The 18206-nt window shown below is 38.3% G+C and overlaps 1 protein-coding gene across 1 annotated transcript; it reads left to right on the top strand.

Annotated features, from left to right (window-relative positions):
• Positions 1-1149: 1149 nt before the first annotated feature.
• Positions 1150-10129, top strand: LOC135085602 (trypsin-like). Its single transcript, XM_063980376.1, has 6 exons — positions 1150-1548; positions 5677-5784; positions 6278-6428; positions 7045-7200; positions 8127-8255; positions 9918-10129. The coding sequence occupies exons 1-6, from the start codon at positions 1279-1281 to the stop codon at positions 10127-10129; spliced, it is 1026 nt and encodes a 341-aa protein (XP_063836446.1). The 5' UTR covers positions 1150-1278.
• The last annotated feature ends 8077 nt before the right edge of the window (positions 10130-18206 follow it).

The following is an 18206-nucleotide window of genomic DNA, read 5'->3' as shown; positions in this document are numbered from 1 at the left end:
AAATCAAAAAACTTAACACATTATTGAATTTTTATTTTCCTGACCCAATTTATACAGAAAATGCGCCTTAACGAAGAAAAATGCAAGATCGTCGGAAAACTAACAATAAAGGCTCGTATAGCGATAAGCTGGCACATGACATTGTGCTCGGAAATGGGGTATAGACGGTATGTGTGTCAAAGATTAGTCTCAAGAGAAGCTAGGTATGTCAGTCATTCATCATCATCATTTCAGCCGTAGGACGTCCACTGCTGAACATACATACCTACTTAATTTTCACAATGGCCGGTTGGTGGCGGCCTGCATCCAGGACTGACATAATGTCAGTCATGAAATTTTCTTTTCTTTTGGGCCCAAAGGTTAAGTGGTAGAGAATGCCACAAATATTAAGTTCGCCTTTTGTGCTTAAATTTTTTGTGTGCGATAAAGATTTTAAACAACAACTGGGTGTTAAATTTGTTCAAAGACGAAAATTATATTTTATAATTCATAAATAATTGCTTACTCCTACATTCAAGTATAATAACAGTCATAATATTCAAACGTATGTAATTATCACTGAAAAAATACGAAAGATAATGATTTTTCATAATTAATTACTAATGTTTTTTTCAATAAGGTGGACCGACGACTTCATAAAGGTAGGAAGGTGCTGGATGCAGTCCGCTACCAACCGGCCATTATGGAAATTATTGGAGAGGCCTATGTTCAGCAGTAGGTAGACGTCCTGTGGCTGAAATGATGATGATGATGATGATTATGAATGTTTTTTTCCTGCAAAATAAATAAATTACCTATTTACCTACCTTAGAAAATTTAAAAAGTAGGTAAGTACCCATGTTTTGAACTCACAAACAAAAACCACAAAGCATGTCACCAAACTGCATTCATTGTTAATCAGTGAGAGGAGATCCGAAGTGAATCACCTCATCACTCTTTCACTCTCTCTTGACAATTTACAAAGACAAGGACAAAAACAATCATTTTTCAATTGAATCCCATAAAGGAGTTCTTAAAACCGCGAACAATTGTTCGATGCATCTCAAGATCGATCTAGTGACCCACATTATCGCGTGTGTCACTATTTGTAGCGAGTTAAAAAAACAATTTGACCATCGCTCATACTTCATTCCGATTTTGGAAGTGCGATCGCGCGCACGTGTTTAAAAAATAAACAGTGACAGATAAAAAATCGAGTGAAAATATTTTTATTGAGTGATTTTCGCTGGCTTTTAAGAAGAAATAAGAGTGATTTTGGTGCGCTGTGAAAAATTAAAAATGATTTTCGTAATTTTTATGCTGATAAATACAGTCTACGGAGATTTTTTTTTGAACACAGTAAACCACATGGAGTATTATAGGAACAGAACGCGACCTTCGAAGGCTTTTAGTAGTTTTTCAACTAATTATTTCAATCAGAACTCTATAAAGAATCCTGACAAGACAGAGAAGGTTCAATGTGGGACAAGGACAGTGGATTTTAATCCAAGGAGGACAGGGAAGATTGTAGGAGGCACTGAAACTCCTTACGGAGCGTTTCCTTGGCAGGTAAGACTTTTTTTTTTTTTTTTTCATTTTAAGCCTGAAAAACTTCTAGGTTTGGCTTTGAATAAAAACTCATTTTATTTTTGCAAGTAACTAGGCTTTTAAAAAGCACTTTTACACGTCCTAGTATGAACCCTACTACTGCTTTGGGACAATAAATGGGCCAGTGCTGAGAAGAAGCAGCGCAAGAAACTCAGTCACTATTCAAACAAATCGAATTGCCTAAAGCGGGAATCAAACCCACGACCTTTCGCTGCCGGGCGACTGCTCATCTAAAGTTAGTTAACTTTTTGAGACGATAATACGTAGGAAGGTACAGTCAATAACTGTTGACTATTTTTTTGCCGTGTGGTGACGGCAGAGTAGAATACATTTGTCACCAACCTCTACTCTTCCCGCGGGTGTCGTAAGAGGCGACTTAGGGACACATTAAACAGAGAACGGGCAGCAGCGCTCTCTGAAAAACATCAATCTTTTAAACTGCGATCTCCAACCCGCCTGCCAAGCGTGGAGATTATGGCAAAACCCTCCACAGAAGTGGAGGAGGCTCATAGTCCAGCATTGGGCTGAAAAGGGCTGTTGATGAACACCTAATTCGTTAAGATACCACTTATACCTAGAGTAGCGTTAAGTTGTTGTCGTGCGTGCGTTAAACTTTAATCGGACTATTGACTTACGGTTTCGATTCGGTCCTGAACTTGACCGTCGATGACTGAAACGAAGGTCGTCTAACTGTTGAACGGTGAACCAATTGGACGTATTTCCATGGTTAGGATGCACGTATTTCCATGGTAAGGATCCAACCCACAACTTCACTCATATTGGGTTGGATATTTTTCATGGATAATAATATAACGTCCAATTATAAATGTTACGAAAACGGGAAAATTATTCACTCTTTTTACGCGTAGGAAGTCGCGGGCAAAGATATTTTGAGTAGATAAATGTACAGAACTTTTCACTAAGCGCAGCATTAGCTGTATTTAGTGGATTCAAGTCCTAACGATCAGACATTCAGATCGGAATTGAAATTCAGGTTACTCCGTTATCCTCAACAGCATCAGGTCAGGTCATTACTTTATCCATTATAGTCTCCATGATTGTAGTCTCAGGTAATTTGTCACACACAAATGAGAACAATAATTGCCTCCCCAACCAGTCTGGCCAGCGTGGGGAGTGTAGACCAAATCCTCCATATGCCTCTGATAAATCAGAGAGGGTCGTGCTCCTGCAGTGGAGACTAAAGGACGTAGCTCACTTATCAACTCGGGAAGGGATCAACACCGTATCGCCTTTTGCGAACTGTCATCGCCTTTCGCGCGCTGTCAACCGCGAGGCGATGCGTTTACGTTACGGTGCGGATAAGTGTGCGTTGCAGTATGGAGTTTCATACAAAGAATACCAACCCCCTCGAGTTGATACGGTTAAGATCCTTTAATGATCAAATGATGAAAGAATTTTTTTTTGTTTACTTTTTAACAATGATATATTTGCATAAGTGTGTCGATGTAGATTTGAAAGTAGAAGTAAGGTCAGGAATAATTAACCTTTCTTACTTTCAGATGTTTTCAACACCTACTTAAAATACCTATTGTGTATTTCAAATTAACTTCCTGTGGTTAGAATGTGCCTTTCTTTTCATTACCTATTAATTAGTCCGTCAGTTAACTTAACAAAAAATATTCGACACGTATTTTTCACTTTTTCAAACTGATGAAAATTGAAAGAGATAAAGCGCGCCAAAGTTCAAAAGAGGCCCGAGACGTCAAAGAGTGCTTAAAAATGTAGCACTTTGTGACGTCACACGGAACTTAAAGCACCATAACTTTATTTGATTGACAAATAAAAACATACATACCTAACTACGTTTCCAATATTTTTTGATAATATAATTTACGACTAAAAGTTTTTTTTAGGAGACTAGCCTATTGGGACAATGTTTTTAATTTGGTTGCAAAATTGTGAGGTTGAATCAATAAATTGATTCTTTCTATTTATTAGAAAAATATACTTCTAGGACCAAAGACTAGTATTTTTCATTTGACACTTGGCAGTGCGTTATAAAAATTGTGCCACAAAGCGAGCGGTTACCTAAAGTAACTTCAAGAAAATTATGTACCTAAACAAAATGCACACACACACACAACCTAAATTAATGCAAATAAATGATTTGATTTAATTTAATAACGTTGTAGTTTGTCGACCACCCTAAGGAATAACGAGTAGAAGAACAATTCCCTAACGTCAATTAAAAAGTGAGTGAGCGAGAACTCACTTTTATGTCAAAACTTCTTAGCATTTTAAAAAGCCATAAAAACTCATAATAGGAAGTCGTCCCGCAATTAAAAAACCATTAAAACCAATGTGCAGTCAATGCAGTCAGCCGAAACAACAAAAAAATTATGCAACCTTCTTGCTTAACCTCAAAAAGTTCCCGCCAAAACAATGCACGTGCGCGCGTCACTTTGACAGATGACCGCCATCTTGGTTATTGAAGCGCATTGTCCTCGAACTTTCACTCGTGAGCAATCGATTTTCTTTTGTTTCCCGCCTTTTTTATGCAACCTCCTTCGAACCGGTTTTTGGGGGTCCGTTGGTATTTAATGAATTTATTGACCCTAATGATAAATATTGCAGATTTAAGTTAGTAAAATGTATTTGCTAAGGGAACACACTAAAACTTAAGCCAAATTGGTAATCTCTACCAGATAACCAGTAGAACACAGAGTGAAATTGTTTCGACATGTGGTAAAGATAAAATATCTCCAGCTTTTTTTTGGTTAATAGTGGTCGAATGTCTCTGGGTCGCATAGTTTCTGAGACTTATGAGAAAAACCCATCCTCTCCGGCGCGCCGGCTCAAGGGCTAAGGGAAGGAACTTGTGATATAGTACGTAGTAAGTTGTATCTTCCTGCACATTTATGTACAATTTAATGCTTTTGAAACATTGTTAAACAAATAAAATAAATAAATAAAATATGTTAACCTGCTAATTATTCTAAATAAAGTCGCGAAGTGAGAAACAGTGTTCCACGCATTTCTATCTATTAGAACTTTATTGACTGGACTAAATACTGTTTTAATCTTTTGCTTATTATTATTATAATTTACTTTCAATGATGCAAAGATTTTGTACTTTAAAATGTAGAGTCATTGAAGTTAATATTTATAAAAATTTAAAAATTATATTGTACGGAACTCACAAAAAACCGTGTGTCGAAGTTGAAGTGATGTAACCTCTTTGTAGGCCGGCTCGAAGGATCGATTAAGTTACAACATCGATCTGCGCATGATTCGATGCATCTTGTTAATGGATGTTATCATGTCAATCCGCTTAAGGATGTTGATTACTGTGCAGATTTTTAAGTATGGCACAAAAAGATAAATACAGTGGCTTATGCATGTAATAAAAGTGCGGTTTTGCAATAAAATTTAAAGGATGTGTCATTATGGCAGTCATCGAATCTTTTAATACAACTACAGCATGTCAGAGACAGTTTCAAAATACCTAATGTAAAATATTCAGTTTTTTTAAAATTTAATTTCACTAGTCTTTATAGTAAACAGCGAGTGCAGACTCGCTATTTACGTTTTTTCCTTACACTTTATAGACGTTGCTTGCACATTGACAACAGAACCAAATAACACAACCGTGTTGCGAACTTTTTGGCTACTTTGGGTGTTACTAACTTTTTGACTACTTTTGGTGTTACGAACTTTTTGACGCTGACTGTACAATAAAGTCCCAAGTATTTCCACAGCAACGTCAGCAACCAATCCTATGCTGCCTGAATCCTGGCACTTACCACCACTAGATCGTCCGTTCCCCGAGTAGTGAATGCCTGCATTCCGTCTTTCCCGTTCCTCTTACGGGACTATTCTCACCTCTCGTTCTCACCGCTGCAACTCCTGTGTAGCCAGGATCTACAGCTTGACCGCCAATAACCCAACCAGTGATGGTCAAGTTTATCCCGGGGAAAGTTAATGTCATTGGACCCGCAATGAAAATAATCAGAGTTTATAGTCCCACTTGAAATCTTTTCTGTCCCAACGGCCATCAGTAATTCTCCGATACCCTAAACCAGTAGGAAAACTGATTTAGCTCCTAAAGAGTATGTAATCATATTCCAGGTGGAGATACAGATGCTGAACGTGGATAACCTAAACTTCGAGCACCACTGCGGGGGCGCTGTGATCGCTGAACGTCTGGTGCTGTCTGCTGCGCACTGTTTTGACAAGGTTAGTGGTATTAGACTATTGCTACCACTCGGAACCGCCGGTGAAACTCCTATTGAGAAAAAGTTTGTGGTATACTGGACTATTTTCACCTCTCGCTTCCACCGCTACAACACCTGCTTAATAGCAAAGTTTGTGGTATATAGGTCTATTCCCGCGTCTCGCTCACCGTTCACCACAATAGTCCAGTGGCGGCGAGGTTCGATCGCAATTTCCTCGAATCTATCTAAGGTGTAGAATCAACTAACTAAGATGGCGCAGCAGCCCAAAGTGAGTCTTGGCCTCCGACAATAAGAATTGCCATTCCGGTCTCTAACTAGTAAGTAGTAGTAGGTAGTCTTTCTTAGTAACTAATAGAACTAGCAGTAGGTAGTCCTTCTTAGTAACTAGTATAGTAGAACAGCAGAATAATAATAAGTACGCGCGTACTACAGAATAATAATAACATGGGGTGCAGTTTTGCAATAAAGCGTATAATTTAGGATAACCGCTGTAGCCGCAGGCTCTCAGCTCTCTCTGCTTGCAGCAACCGCTGCAGCTCGACCACATACGGCTGGTGGTGGGGGAACACCGGCTGAAGTTCCAGGACAAGCACGAGAACCGGTTCCTGGCTGAGAAGGTGGTGCCGCACCCGGATTTTAGGAAGAGTGAGTAATTAATACATCATCGTCATCATTATCTCACCCACAGGACGTCTACTGCTGAACATGGGCCTCCCTCAATAATTTCCACATTCGCCTCTAAATATCTGTAATTGCTATAAGACCGATGATTTGGTGAAGGTCTCGGGAAGTACCTGGATGCGGGCAGCGCAAGTCACTGTGGAAATCCTTAGGGGAGGCCTTTGTCCTGTAATGGACGTCATTTGGCTGAAACGAACGAACGAATTGCTTACTCAAAAAATCCAATTGGTCGGTCCATTGGTAACTATGAAGTTTTTTTTTAGTTTCTTCCAAATACCAAATCTTGTGAAGTAAACGCAGATTTTAATACCATTTAGCCAATAATTTTATTGTTTCCTTATGAGCCAGACAGTTTTGACCTTTCCAACGTCTTGCCAAGCATTTTAGGGCAGCTGTCAAAGCCACGGTGACCCTAACTTCATGATGGTTTAAAGTTCTTGTTGAGAGCATGCGCTGACAAACTTTCAGCTTTTCATTAACGAAGATCTAGAGTTTACGGGCTCTTAGTTTATAAACGACCTGATGATAATGATAAGGAATTATCCATATTTCTCATTCAGCAACCGGCTGTGTTTTTCAGATGGTCCCCACAGCAACGACATAGCACTAGTAGTGGTGTCCCGAGCCGGATCCGGGGTGCAGTTCAATACCCACGTGCGGCCAATATGCCTGCCAGAGGAACGCGATGCCAGCGCTGGGAGGTGGTGCGCTGTGAGTGGTTGGGGATACCAAGCAGGTAAGAACCTTAAGCTCTTCATTTAGAGTTCACTTTTCACTGTGCAGCTTCCAGTTTTAAAGGTCACTCTTCTTTGATCATTCTACTACTGTCAACCTGTGAGGAGCGCCGTGAAGTGATGTGCTATCAGGGAAACAAGCAGGTGAACCTTAAGCTTCTAGTTTTAGAGTTGACTTTCGAGTGCATCGGTCCAAGCAGTTAAGAGATCTTGTGGCTTCGTGGTGCAGTTCAATACCCATGTGCGGCCCATATGTCTTCCGGAGGAGAGAGACGCTTCTGCTGGACAATGGTGCGCCGTCAGCGTGTTGGAATCTTAAAGCTCTTCATTTAAAGTTCACTTTTCATTGTTAGGTCTACTGGTTGAATCAGATCAGTGCTGGGAAATGGTGCGTCAGAGGATGCGTCCGCAAACCTTAAGCTTTTAGTTTTAAAATTTTAATTGTCATTTGCATAGCTGCCTGTCATTTGGTAATTGGTGTAGCACTTATTATTTTGTATTGTCCTGTATATGCTAGTTGCTGAAAGTAGTGTGGACTCAGTAGATCAAACAGGTGAGAGTCTTAAGCACTTCTTTTGGAGTTTAATATCCTTTGTATGGTCTACTAGCTATCTGCCTATACCGTGTAAGCTGTGAGCTGATAGCTGTCAAGTATGTGGGAATTCTTAATTCTTTGGCTTCTAAGATTGATTTTGACTCTAGTATTGAATCCCTTCTGATATTGGCATAGCAATGTTTTATCAACGGGTAAAGAGTGAATACTTTAGTGCAGGATTTTATTCTTGCTAAATTATTAAATCAAAATTACGGTGTGGTTTTAATTTGTACCTACTTTTTATCAGACACGCTTGAAAAATTCAGTTTGCAGTTTGTTTGGAAAAATCTCGAAAAAGCTTAATTTTAATGTAAGTTTTATTTTCATTTCCAGAAAGCACAGAATCCTTTGCACCAGTCTTGAGGGCGGCTTCAGTACCAGTGCTGGATCTGGCCACTTGTCGGAAGAACCAAGTGCTGGGTGGAAGACAACAGGCGATTTTGGACTCTATGATCTGTGCTGGTGAGTACATAAAGTTGGAATAGAATAGGACCACCCCCATTCTTCCTGTGGATATCGTAAAGGATCGTTAAAAGATCATTAAGGGACAACCATGCGAACATCAGACCTCCCCAACCCGTCTGGCCAGCGTGGGGAGTGTAGGCCAAATCCTCCATTTGCCTCTGGTAAATTAGAGGGTCGTGCTCCTGCTGTGGAGACTAAATGACACAATGTCATGCGGTCATTATCCCAAGCTAAAGTAACTACTATTTTTACCCGACTACGGCAAAGCAAAAGGAGGGTTATGATTTTGACAGGCTATGTATGTATGTATGTATGTATGTATGTATGTATGTATGTTCATGTGTACCCTCGTAACTTCTAAACTACTTATCAGAATTCGACAAATGACATATCATTAGAAGCGTCTTAATTGTCCGCTGGTTATAGGCTACATGGGCTTTCACAAAATCTAATGTGGCGCCCTCTAGCGGACAAAACATAGAGAGTAAAAAAATAAAGTTAAGATAAATATGCCGTGTTTGGTATCATTTGAAAGCGCTTTACTTGTACATTTTGAATATATATATATTACTAGCATTTGCTTGTGACTTTACCTGTATTCATGGGCTGATTGCATATAATTCACATCTATTCGTTCATAGCTTCTTTACTACTTATTAGTTCATCAATTTAACTTTTGGTAATATTATGCGCCACAAATACACTTTATCACCAAAATAGTACAAATAATAAAAAGTAAAAAAACTAAAACCCAACTACGACAAAAAACGACGCTGAAAAAGTATAAAACAAGATTTTCAGAATACTGAACTGAACAAAGTTGCTAATATAGTTGCATAGTAATTTTCATTTTTGGAAAGGCGTAGTCACACGTTACATATACGAGTACCTACCTACCGTAGCACTTTGACAACGTGTGACTGCGGTTTTCCAAACATGAAAATTACTATGCAACTATATTAGCAACTTTGTTCAGTTCAGTATTCTGAAAATCTTGTTTTATACTTTTTCAGCGTCGTTTTTTGTCGTAGTTGGGTTTTAGTTTTTTTACTTTTTATTATGTTATATGCGAGTATCTTAACATTGTATTTCCTGTATACCCATAAGAAGCTTTCAAAGCTAAGTTTCTTCCGCCACTTCTCAGCACCAGCCGATAAAGGTATTTGGGAAGTATTGGTGCCCTCAAAAGGGTCTACCCACTTATAAAGAATTTCAAATGCCTAATATGGGATACTATAGGTCTAGCGCTTAACTCAATCAGTGCCTGAGGTAGGAGCGGCACGGGAGGGTGTTTTTGAGACGTCAATCGTCAGCGTTCAGATAATTATGAATCTGTGGTGCGATTGTGTAAGGCAATCGTATTCATTTGACAGTTCATAACGTACGTTATGATGTGTCAAACGGCTAATTCTATCACATCAATATCAATGTCGTCAAAACTGTTTACGTGACATTGGCGAAATCATGGTTCTCAAAACCAAGCCGTTGCCATAAAAAAAAGAAGAAGAAGAAGAATATCAATGTCACCAAAAGAGTTAATGTCACCCCTCCCGTGCCCCTCCCATATCTCAGGCACTGACTGAGTCAAGAGCTAGATCTATAAACCTCTTCTGTTTTTGTAGTCAATGCATTCTTTCATAAATAACTTATTTCTTCCAGGAGTGCTCTCAGGAGGTGTGGACGCTTGCCGAGGCGACTCTGGCGGGCCGCTCGCCTGCAAGCCATCCAACCGCTGGCAGTTACACGGCGTGGTGTCTTGGGGGTCCGGATGCGCCCGGCGTGCACGGCCTGGTGTTTATACGAGGGTAGCGTCTTATATACGTTGGATCAAGAGCACTGCTGCTGCTTTGGGACACAAAATCGCTGCATAAAAGCTCCAGTCCAGAGGATAGGCTAGTCCTTAGGCTTTGATGACGCTATTCTGTCAAACAATTGTCGCCTTACGGGCTTTGTAGCCTCAAACTAGCAGCAGCTCTCAGATTAGAAAGTCGCCCTCGCATCGCGCTCATATCACACTGTCATCGCGTCACTTTCGCGTCGTACTCTCGTCGCCCTCTTGTCGCACTCGCGTCACGCAGAAGTCTCGTCACATTTAGATTTCCGAGATTTGCAAGTGTATGGCACTTCTCAAAAGAATTCCATAGAGTCTTTGGTATAGACACTTGAAGGGGACTCTTTATCGTGGCCCATGTAGCCTTCCAACCGCTGGCAGTTACACGGCGTGGTATAGTGGGGGTCCGGATGTGCCCGACGCGCGCGGCCTGGTGTTTATACCAGGGTAGCGTCTTATATACGCTGGATCAAGAGCACTGCTGCAGCTTTGGGACACAAGATCGCTGCATGAACCATCAATGACCTTTGAAGACACTCGAGTGGCTGAACTGAACATAGAGAGGCTGGAGTCGTCTAAACCTAGTTACAGCTTGTCGCGGTCGCGTCACACTTGTGTCGCGCTCATATCACACTAGCATCGCGTCACTCTCGCGTCGTACCCGCGCCGTACTCGCGCAGTACTCGCGTCGTACTCGTGTTGTACTCGCGTCGTACTCGCGTCGTACTCGCTCGCTCACATCATTCAAGATAGACTCTTGCAGGGGACTCTTATAATATCCCGAGGTCTGCAAACCGTCCACCCTTTCAGTGACTATGGTATTCCTTTAAGGAGTGCCATAGTTGCTTGCAGGATTGACTCTAGCGACTATGGTATTCCATCGGGGTTTCTATAGCAAGGGATTCTCGCCTCTAACTGCATAGGAACCATTTCACCCTTGAAGACACTTCTTGAGAAGTATCTTAAGGGGGCACTAGCGTCGTACTCGCGTCACGCTCATATCACACTCGATAGAGATCCACAGATGCTTTTGATATACTTATAGCATAGTATGCACATAAAAAGTGAGACTATTGTCGCCTCAAATATGTCGTAGCAATAATTGTCAGAAAAGGAAAAGTTGCGCTAGCGTCGCTCACGCATGATAAATAACACATGTCTGTATTAGATCAGGAAACTATGAGTTTTGTGTTCTTGAAAAAAAAAGATGTACTTACCTAAGTATTTTAGATGAACCATAGAAGAAAATACTATAAAATTAAGTTAAGATTAATATTATAATTTAAGATTATCCTAGCTGAATGTTACCTAATAATAATCTTAATGCCAAAGATGTTACGATAATTACCTACCTAATTTATAGTTACCTTATTGTATTAAAATATAATATTAAGTTTAAATTGTATTTATTTATTGTTAAGTCGATAGCACATCAAATTATTTTGGTACAATAATCTAACAGCCCCCACTTTTCCAGTAGATGTCGTAAGAGGCGACTAAGGGACAAAATATGCGAGCATCAGGCCTCCCCAGCCCGTCTGGCCAGCGTGGGGAGTGTAGGACAAATCCTCCATTTGCCTCTGGTAAATTAGAGGGTCGTGCTCCTGCAGTGGAGACTACATGACCTGATGATTATGATGATAAATACCTTGACGTGCTGTCGGTCTTGCTGTTAATTTGTACTAAGAAGCCATATCATTAAGTTGAGTATTATGCCATATTTTTAAATTTGAAATTATGTTTTATAAATCTTTAATGATTATTCCCGTGTTTTCTTGAAAACCTGATATGTACAAACTGTACAGCTAGCACGAAAAACTTTCGAGTTCAAATCGTTTGCGTACTCGAATCGCCATCAAAAGATTTAGTAAGAAAACTACAACAGTGCCCTTGTGAACGTGTCGTAAAGTGAACTTAGTATGAGATGTGGTTGCACGTAACTTATTTTGAGAATCAAAATTGTCACGTTATCGTTTAATTCGAAGATTGAGTATCGAATTTTATCGAGTACGCAAACGATTCGAAGACGAAAGTTGTTCATGCTAGAGGTACTGGTGTCGCAAAGACATCAGAAAAAAATTTGACGTAAGAGAAAGCCCAGGAGAAACGGAAAATTTAGAGAAATGCAAATATAGATACATAGAAATTGAGAAGAAACACAAAATTGGCTGTTCTTATCCAGACAACACACACAATGAGATTTCAATTCTTCCTGAGGAAAATAGTTCCTATACCATACCATCTCAAATCTATGATAAAAATCTGACGGGTATTCCGAAAAAAACAAACGATATCGTCATGGAAGAAAGATAGACTATACAGGGTGGAATTTTGTAATGCCACATAATAATGTAATAGTGTGAGTTTACTCACAAGAGAGCGCGTCAAAAAATGACAATAAATGTATGACGGATTGTACAGCGCCCCTAGCGGGAAACTTTCAAAAACTAAATAAAATTTTCATACATTTTTTAAACGCACTCACTAGTGAGCGCGTTTGATGTAAACTCACACTCAGCCCACTGAAGGGAAAATACTCTTATTTCTGTAGACAGAACATTTTACTCAAAGAAAATTCCTTTATTTTTTAACAGAAAAAGAATTGCATTCAAAGATTTATTTGTTTATTATCTCCTGTATATGCAAAACTAAAATATAAAACAGTAGCGCTGAAAAACACAAAGAAAGGAGAGTCATACATAGCTTTGAGAGATTTACATTACTTATTATTAAAAAGGGGGCAACAACTTTTCTCGAATGTAGGGCAAAGTGGCGTAACCACTATCTTATTCTGACATCACTCGGTGTATTGTCCCAGTAACTCGTAACCCCTGAAATCTGGATGTGTATTAATTTGGTCAACGTACTTGATAATATTAACGGTACACTAACTATGTCGGACATGATATTTGACCAAGTTCTTCCGGCCATCTACACTCGGCATCAAATAAATCGCACCTCCCGCGACAAGCACTTATCAAACGTATGCATCCCTACTTCTCACCAACATTGGTACCATTTGAAAGCCTAGTTCTAAACTTCATTTCATTAAAGGAAAGGTTTTTACCCCAAAAATGTGTCTAGGGAAGGATCCAGAGTCACTTCTTCAAAAAATAGGTAGTTACGCTATAGCCATTTTTTATGACTATAAAACTGTTAAGTTGGGATTAATCGCTATCCATCTGTTAAAGAGGACACGTCAGATCTTTATTTGGTTTTATAACCATAAAAATTGGCCTAATTGATCCCAGAGGTGAGCCCAAAGTGAGGTCTATTTTCAAGTCACATTTATGGTATATGTTAATCATTTATTTAGAAATGAAATGTATTTTTCTTTAAGGATATTTATTAGGCTTTCAAATAACACCAATATTGTTGGGGTACCATAATTGTGTCAGAAGAAAATCTTTAAAGTTCGCGCCGCGGAAGGTGCGGTTTATTTGATGTTGAGTGTATTCCTCTTTGGTCACACTTTGCTAAAAAAAAACTCATAAAACTCCGGCAGTTAGAGGTAAGATAGCCAGTTCCTCTGTGGTTGAGGATTCCGGGTGAAGCTCGCTTCCACCTTCGGCCTGATCGTCACTTACCATCAGGTGAGATACAGGCCAAGAGCTTCCTCGTTGTGGATAAAAAAACTCATTTATTTATGCAAGTAGGCTTTTAAAAAGCACTGTTACACCCCAAGTAGCATTCGGGGTTCTATATAGTATGTCTAGTCGTTCACATGTACTCCACAAGCTGTGTATGTCAGCTGTATACGAGCTGTATAGCTTGCTATAATGCTTTTATAGAACCAGTTTGGGCACAAATTAGACAGCCTTAAGTTCACTATGGCTGTACATTAGCAGTATAATAGCATTATAATAGCAGTTTAAGTAGTAACATCGGACTTAAGGCTGACTTACGGCACTATATGGGACGCAGTGTGAACCATACAACGTACGTGAGTGTAATAAAGAGTAACAAGTGGCTAAATGCACAGCTTTCAAAGTTATAAAGTCCGACAAAAGTACTCCAATTCTACCTAAAGTTCACGTGTGTCCTAAATTATTTCCACATTTTAATATTAGTTTGGTATTTGTACGTGAGTGCCAAGGGGAAACAACTCGGGCGGATAATCATTTATGCAAATAATAACACGGGTTTTAAATACTTAATAATGTTAATGCCATTGGGAATGCAACTTTATCGTGAAATGTATATGTTACGGCTAAAGATAGGTGTGAACATAAACTTAAGATTAGCCGGCTAAACTTAAGTTTATCTTCGAGAAGCAGCTAAAGTTCGATAACATGTTAGTTTGCGTCGTGATATTCCATCTTTAGCCGGCTAATGTGCACATTAGCCAAAACGAAACGGCTAAAAATGTATTTGATGGGCGCGCCAGGCCGGCGGAGGGCTTGAGGGGGCGGTGGGGAGACAACGCGCATTTTGTAATTTTAAATACCTACAGAAGATCTTGCAATAACCAAATGGTTCCTTATTATTTTATTTTAATGATTAGGTAGATATTATTTTAAGTAATTAATATTTTGTTATTGAAATAATTGTAATTTTGAATACCTACATAGGTACATAAAAGTATGTGTAATGAAAGTGATTATTTTTTAATAAAGTTTTCGTGTCAAAATAGTAAACATTATTACATTGTTTCCTTTTCCATTTTCTTTTACATTTTTAGCCAAGGGCCTGCGGTTACACTTAAGTTTAGCCGGCTAAAGATAGAAGAAACTAACATTAACACCTCGTCGAAGATAAACTTAAGTTTAGCCGGCTAATCTTAAGTTTATGTTCATACCTATCTTTAGCCGTAACATATACATATTTACAGCTAAAATATTTACGCGCCTCTGTAAAAACGCGATATTCATTTTAAAATATTTAAAACTGGCTGAGAGGAAATCTACAATTTTCAGTTTTTGATATTGTATTGGCATTATAATTATATTACGGTAATTAATTATAACATGAAACCAAAACTCAATCGCTCTATCTGCTAATTTTGTGATAAATCTGCATTAATTTTGGAGATTTATTTGGTAAATATTTTAGGTTATGTAGAACAAAATGGTGGAAATGAAATACGGCTATGTGAACTGTTATAACTCCAATTTAATGCGGTGAGCGTATATTAGGTTCACATGTGTTCTGTTAGAATGCTGTTATCTATATGAAGTTCCACATTTGTACCACTACAGCGCTAATGTCTATAAATTTATTCTAATGTGAACTTATGTACAGCTTTAAGATGTACCTAGTTCAGGTCAATTGTGTATCTTTAATTCTTTCAAATACTGAAATTTTAGAGATCCGCAATAAAAATTATTAATGTCCGTTAAATCGCCTAGCCCAGGTACTAATAGTCAAGTATGAATACCTAAAGCATCAGACGGTAGTGTTCCCGGTTTAAATTCGTTTATTATGCCTGACAATTTATTCATAGCGGAATGAGGAATACGATTTTCAATAGCCCATGTTCTTATTTTTTTGCGAAAGGTTAAATAATTGTCCAAATCAAAATGGTATTCACTATCACTAGAACTGCAATCATCACACTCTGATATCTGTATATTTTGAAGGGAAATTTCAGGTTCAGGCATAATATTTTCCTCTGCATCATGTACAGAACCACCATGAACAACTAAAAACAGGCTTGGGGAAATGTGTAATAGAATATCACATTCACATTCATGTTCAGATTAAAGCAAATAAGAGTAGTACTTGTGGACAAATAAACTGCTATTGATGTTAATGGACAACACATATAGTCCTTTTAAAGCAGTATTAACAACACACAAAGCAGTACTCAGATCAGACACCTACAAGGACCTGCTTCGTAAACGTGTCTTTAAAATTGCAACTCCGAAAATTTCTACATCATTTGCAAAGTCACAGAGTGATTATCTATATCCTCATATATACAACAAAGTGGTTGCTAAATGTGACATAAAGAACCACCACCCATTCGAGACCAAGAAAAAAATTGTGAAATGGCTCCTCCCCCTACAGTACAATGAAGTGGAGCAACTATTAAGAACACCCGTCTGACGGTCAACACCAAACAGATGTTGTCTCCACCTATCTTCCAGCGGTGTCTTTGAGCAAGCACTGATCCCAAGCAAGTTTAATTTACGCAGGGCTGAAGATAGGAATTTTATTTTTCATACAAATCGGATTTTATAAAATTTATTTTGTATGAAAATTAAAAAAATTAAAATGATGATATCAAATTTCTGACTTCACCATACCATTTATATGCCCATGTTAACATGGGCTAGTGTCGGCTCATATACCCATTTACCTAACACCCTGTATATTAGGGTGGTCCTTATTTTTCGACTTTTGAATTATCCCCGGGGCACTTTCTCATTCGATTATATACCTCTAAATATGAAATTAGCTTTTTTGTTTTTTTTTTTAGTTAAGATTTAGAGGTCGCTACCAGCTGTCAAAATATTTACAAAAGCTTTGAAAATCTTAAATCATGGTTTCATAAATGTTTTATTTAGGTGTTTATATCACATTTTATGTGCAAATGAACATCGCATAGATAGAATAGACAATCGCTTCTTGTCCCCTTCTCCCCTCAACCCCTCTTCTGTACCGACCATGGTACCGACGCGCGTACATAATATCTTAGTTCATAGCAACAACAATAATTTTGTAATATTTTTATTTGGCTTTGGCTTTAAAAATAAATGAATCTAACAAATACAGATTTTGTTTTTACTTAAAATTCAAACCTTGGTAGCGACCCCTAAATGTCTTTTAAAAATTAAAAAAAAAATAATGAAAGACTTTCATATGGTATATATTCAAATTACGTGGTGCCCCGCAAAATATAAGAAAAAAATTTTTTTTGTAGGAATAAGGACCACCCTACTGTATATATATATATGTATGTATATGTATATGTAGATGAGATAATATGTAGTAGGTACTACTACTACTACTACTACATTATGGCTTCACTCACATCATATACACTCACTATCGCACATAAATAATATATATGTTACGGCTAAAGATAGGTGTGAACATAAACTTAAGATTAGCCGGCTAAACTTAAGTTTATCTTCGACGAGGTGTTAATGTTAGTTTCTTCTATCTTTAACCGGCTAAACTTAAGTGTAACCGCAGGCCCTTGGCTAAAAATGTAGAAGGAAATGGAAAAGGAAACAATGTAGTAATAATGTTTACGTACTGCCATAATATGAATTCCACCTTTACTGTATGTGCCGTTACCGCGGCGGAACGTGTTAAAAAATAATCACTTTCATTACACATACTTTTATGTACCTATGTATGTAGGTATTCAAAATTACAATTATTACAATAACAAAATATTAATCACTTAAAACAATATCTACCTAATCATTAAAATAAAATAATAAGGAACCATTTGGTCATTACAATTAAATCTTCTGTAGGTATTTAAAATAACAAAATAAAACTGCGCGCGCGTTGTCTCCCCACCGCCCCCTCAAGCCCTCCGCCGGCCTGGCGCGCCCATCGAATACATTTTTAGCCGTTTCGTTTTGGCTAATGTGCACATTAGCCGGCTAAAGATGGAATATCACGACGCAAACTAACATGCTATCGAACTTTAGCTGCTTCTCGAAGATAAACTTAAGTTTAGCCGGCTAATCTTAAGTTTATGTTCACAACTATCTTTAGCCGTAACATATACACACACATACACTCTCATAAGACACACACTGCTACACATAAAGTAAAGACTTTCTTATTGGGCATATTATTGGTTTTTTTTTTTGTGTTTGCGATGGCATAGGTGGCTTTTCAAACTTAAATTGTGTTTATTTACTTATTTTTTGTTACTAGTATAAAGTGCATTTACAACGCCATTTAACTTCAAGCCTCGTACTCCAGTCCCCAAGAGACAGGTGTTACCTAGTTTGGGGACCACTAGCAATGTTGTCTAAGTTGTTACCTTGGTTGAATAAAGGTTTTTTATTATTTTTTATTATTTTATTATTTTTAACAGCCTACAGTGCACATGCGAACCATTGAAACACTTTTGTACAGATAGTAAAAAAAGGTTATTTTAATTATCACAAACAAGTCCTACTACAGCTACTAGCTGTATAACAGTCTAA

This window comes from Ostrinia nubilalis, chromosome 29 (assembly GCF_963855985.1).
Source record: "Ostrinia nubilalis chromosome 29, ilOstNubi1.1, whole genome shotgun sequence".
In the NCBI taxonomy this organism is placed as follows: Eukaryota; Metazoa; Arthropoda; class Insecta; order Lepidoptera; family Crambidae; genus Ostrinia; species Ostrinia nubilalis.
Note: the sequence above shows the minus strand (reverse complement) of the source record. Positions and strands in the feature narration are given on the sequence as shown.

Coding starts and splice junctions, on each gene's coding strand:
- LOC135085602 (XM_063980376.1), top strand. CDS start 1,279: ATGATTTTCGTAATTTTTATGCTGATAAATACAGTCTACGGAGATTTT. Junction 5,785..6,277: donor CTGCGCACTGTTTTGACAAG/GTTAGTGGTATT, acceptor TAACCGCTGTAG/CCGCAGGCTCTCAGCTCTCT. Junction 8,256..9,917: donor GGACTCTATGATCTGTGCTG/GTGAGTACATAA, acceptor TATTTCTTCCAG/GAGTGCTCTCAGGAGGTGTG.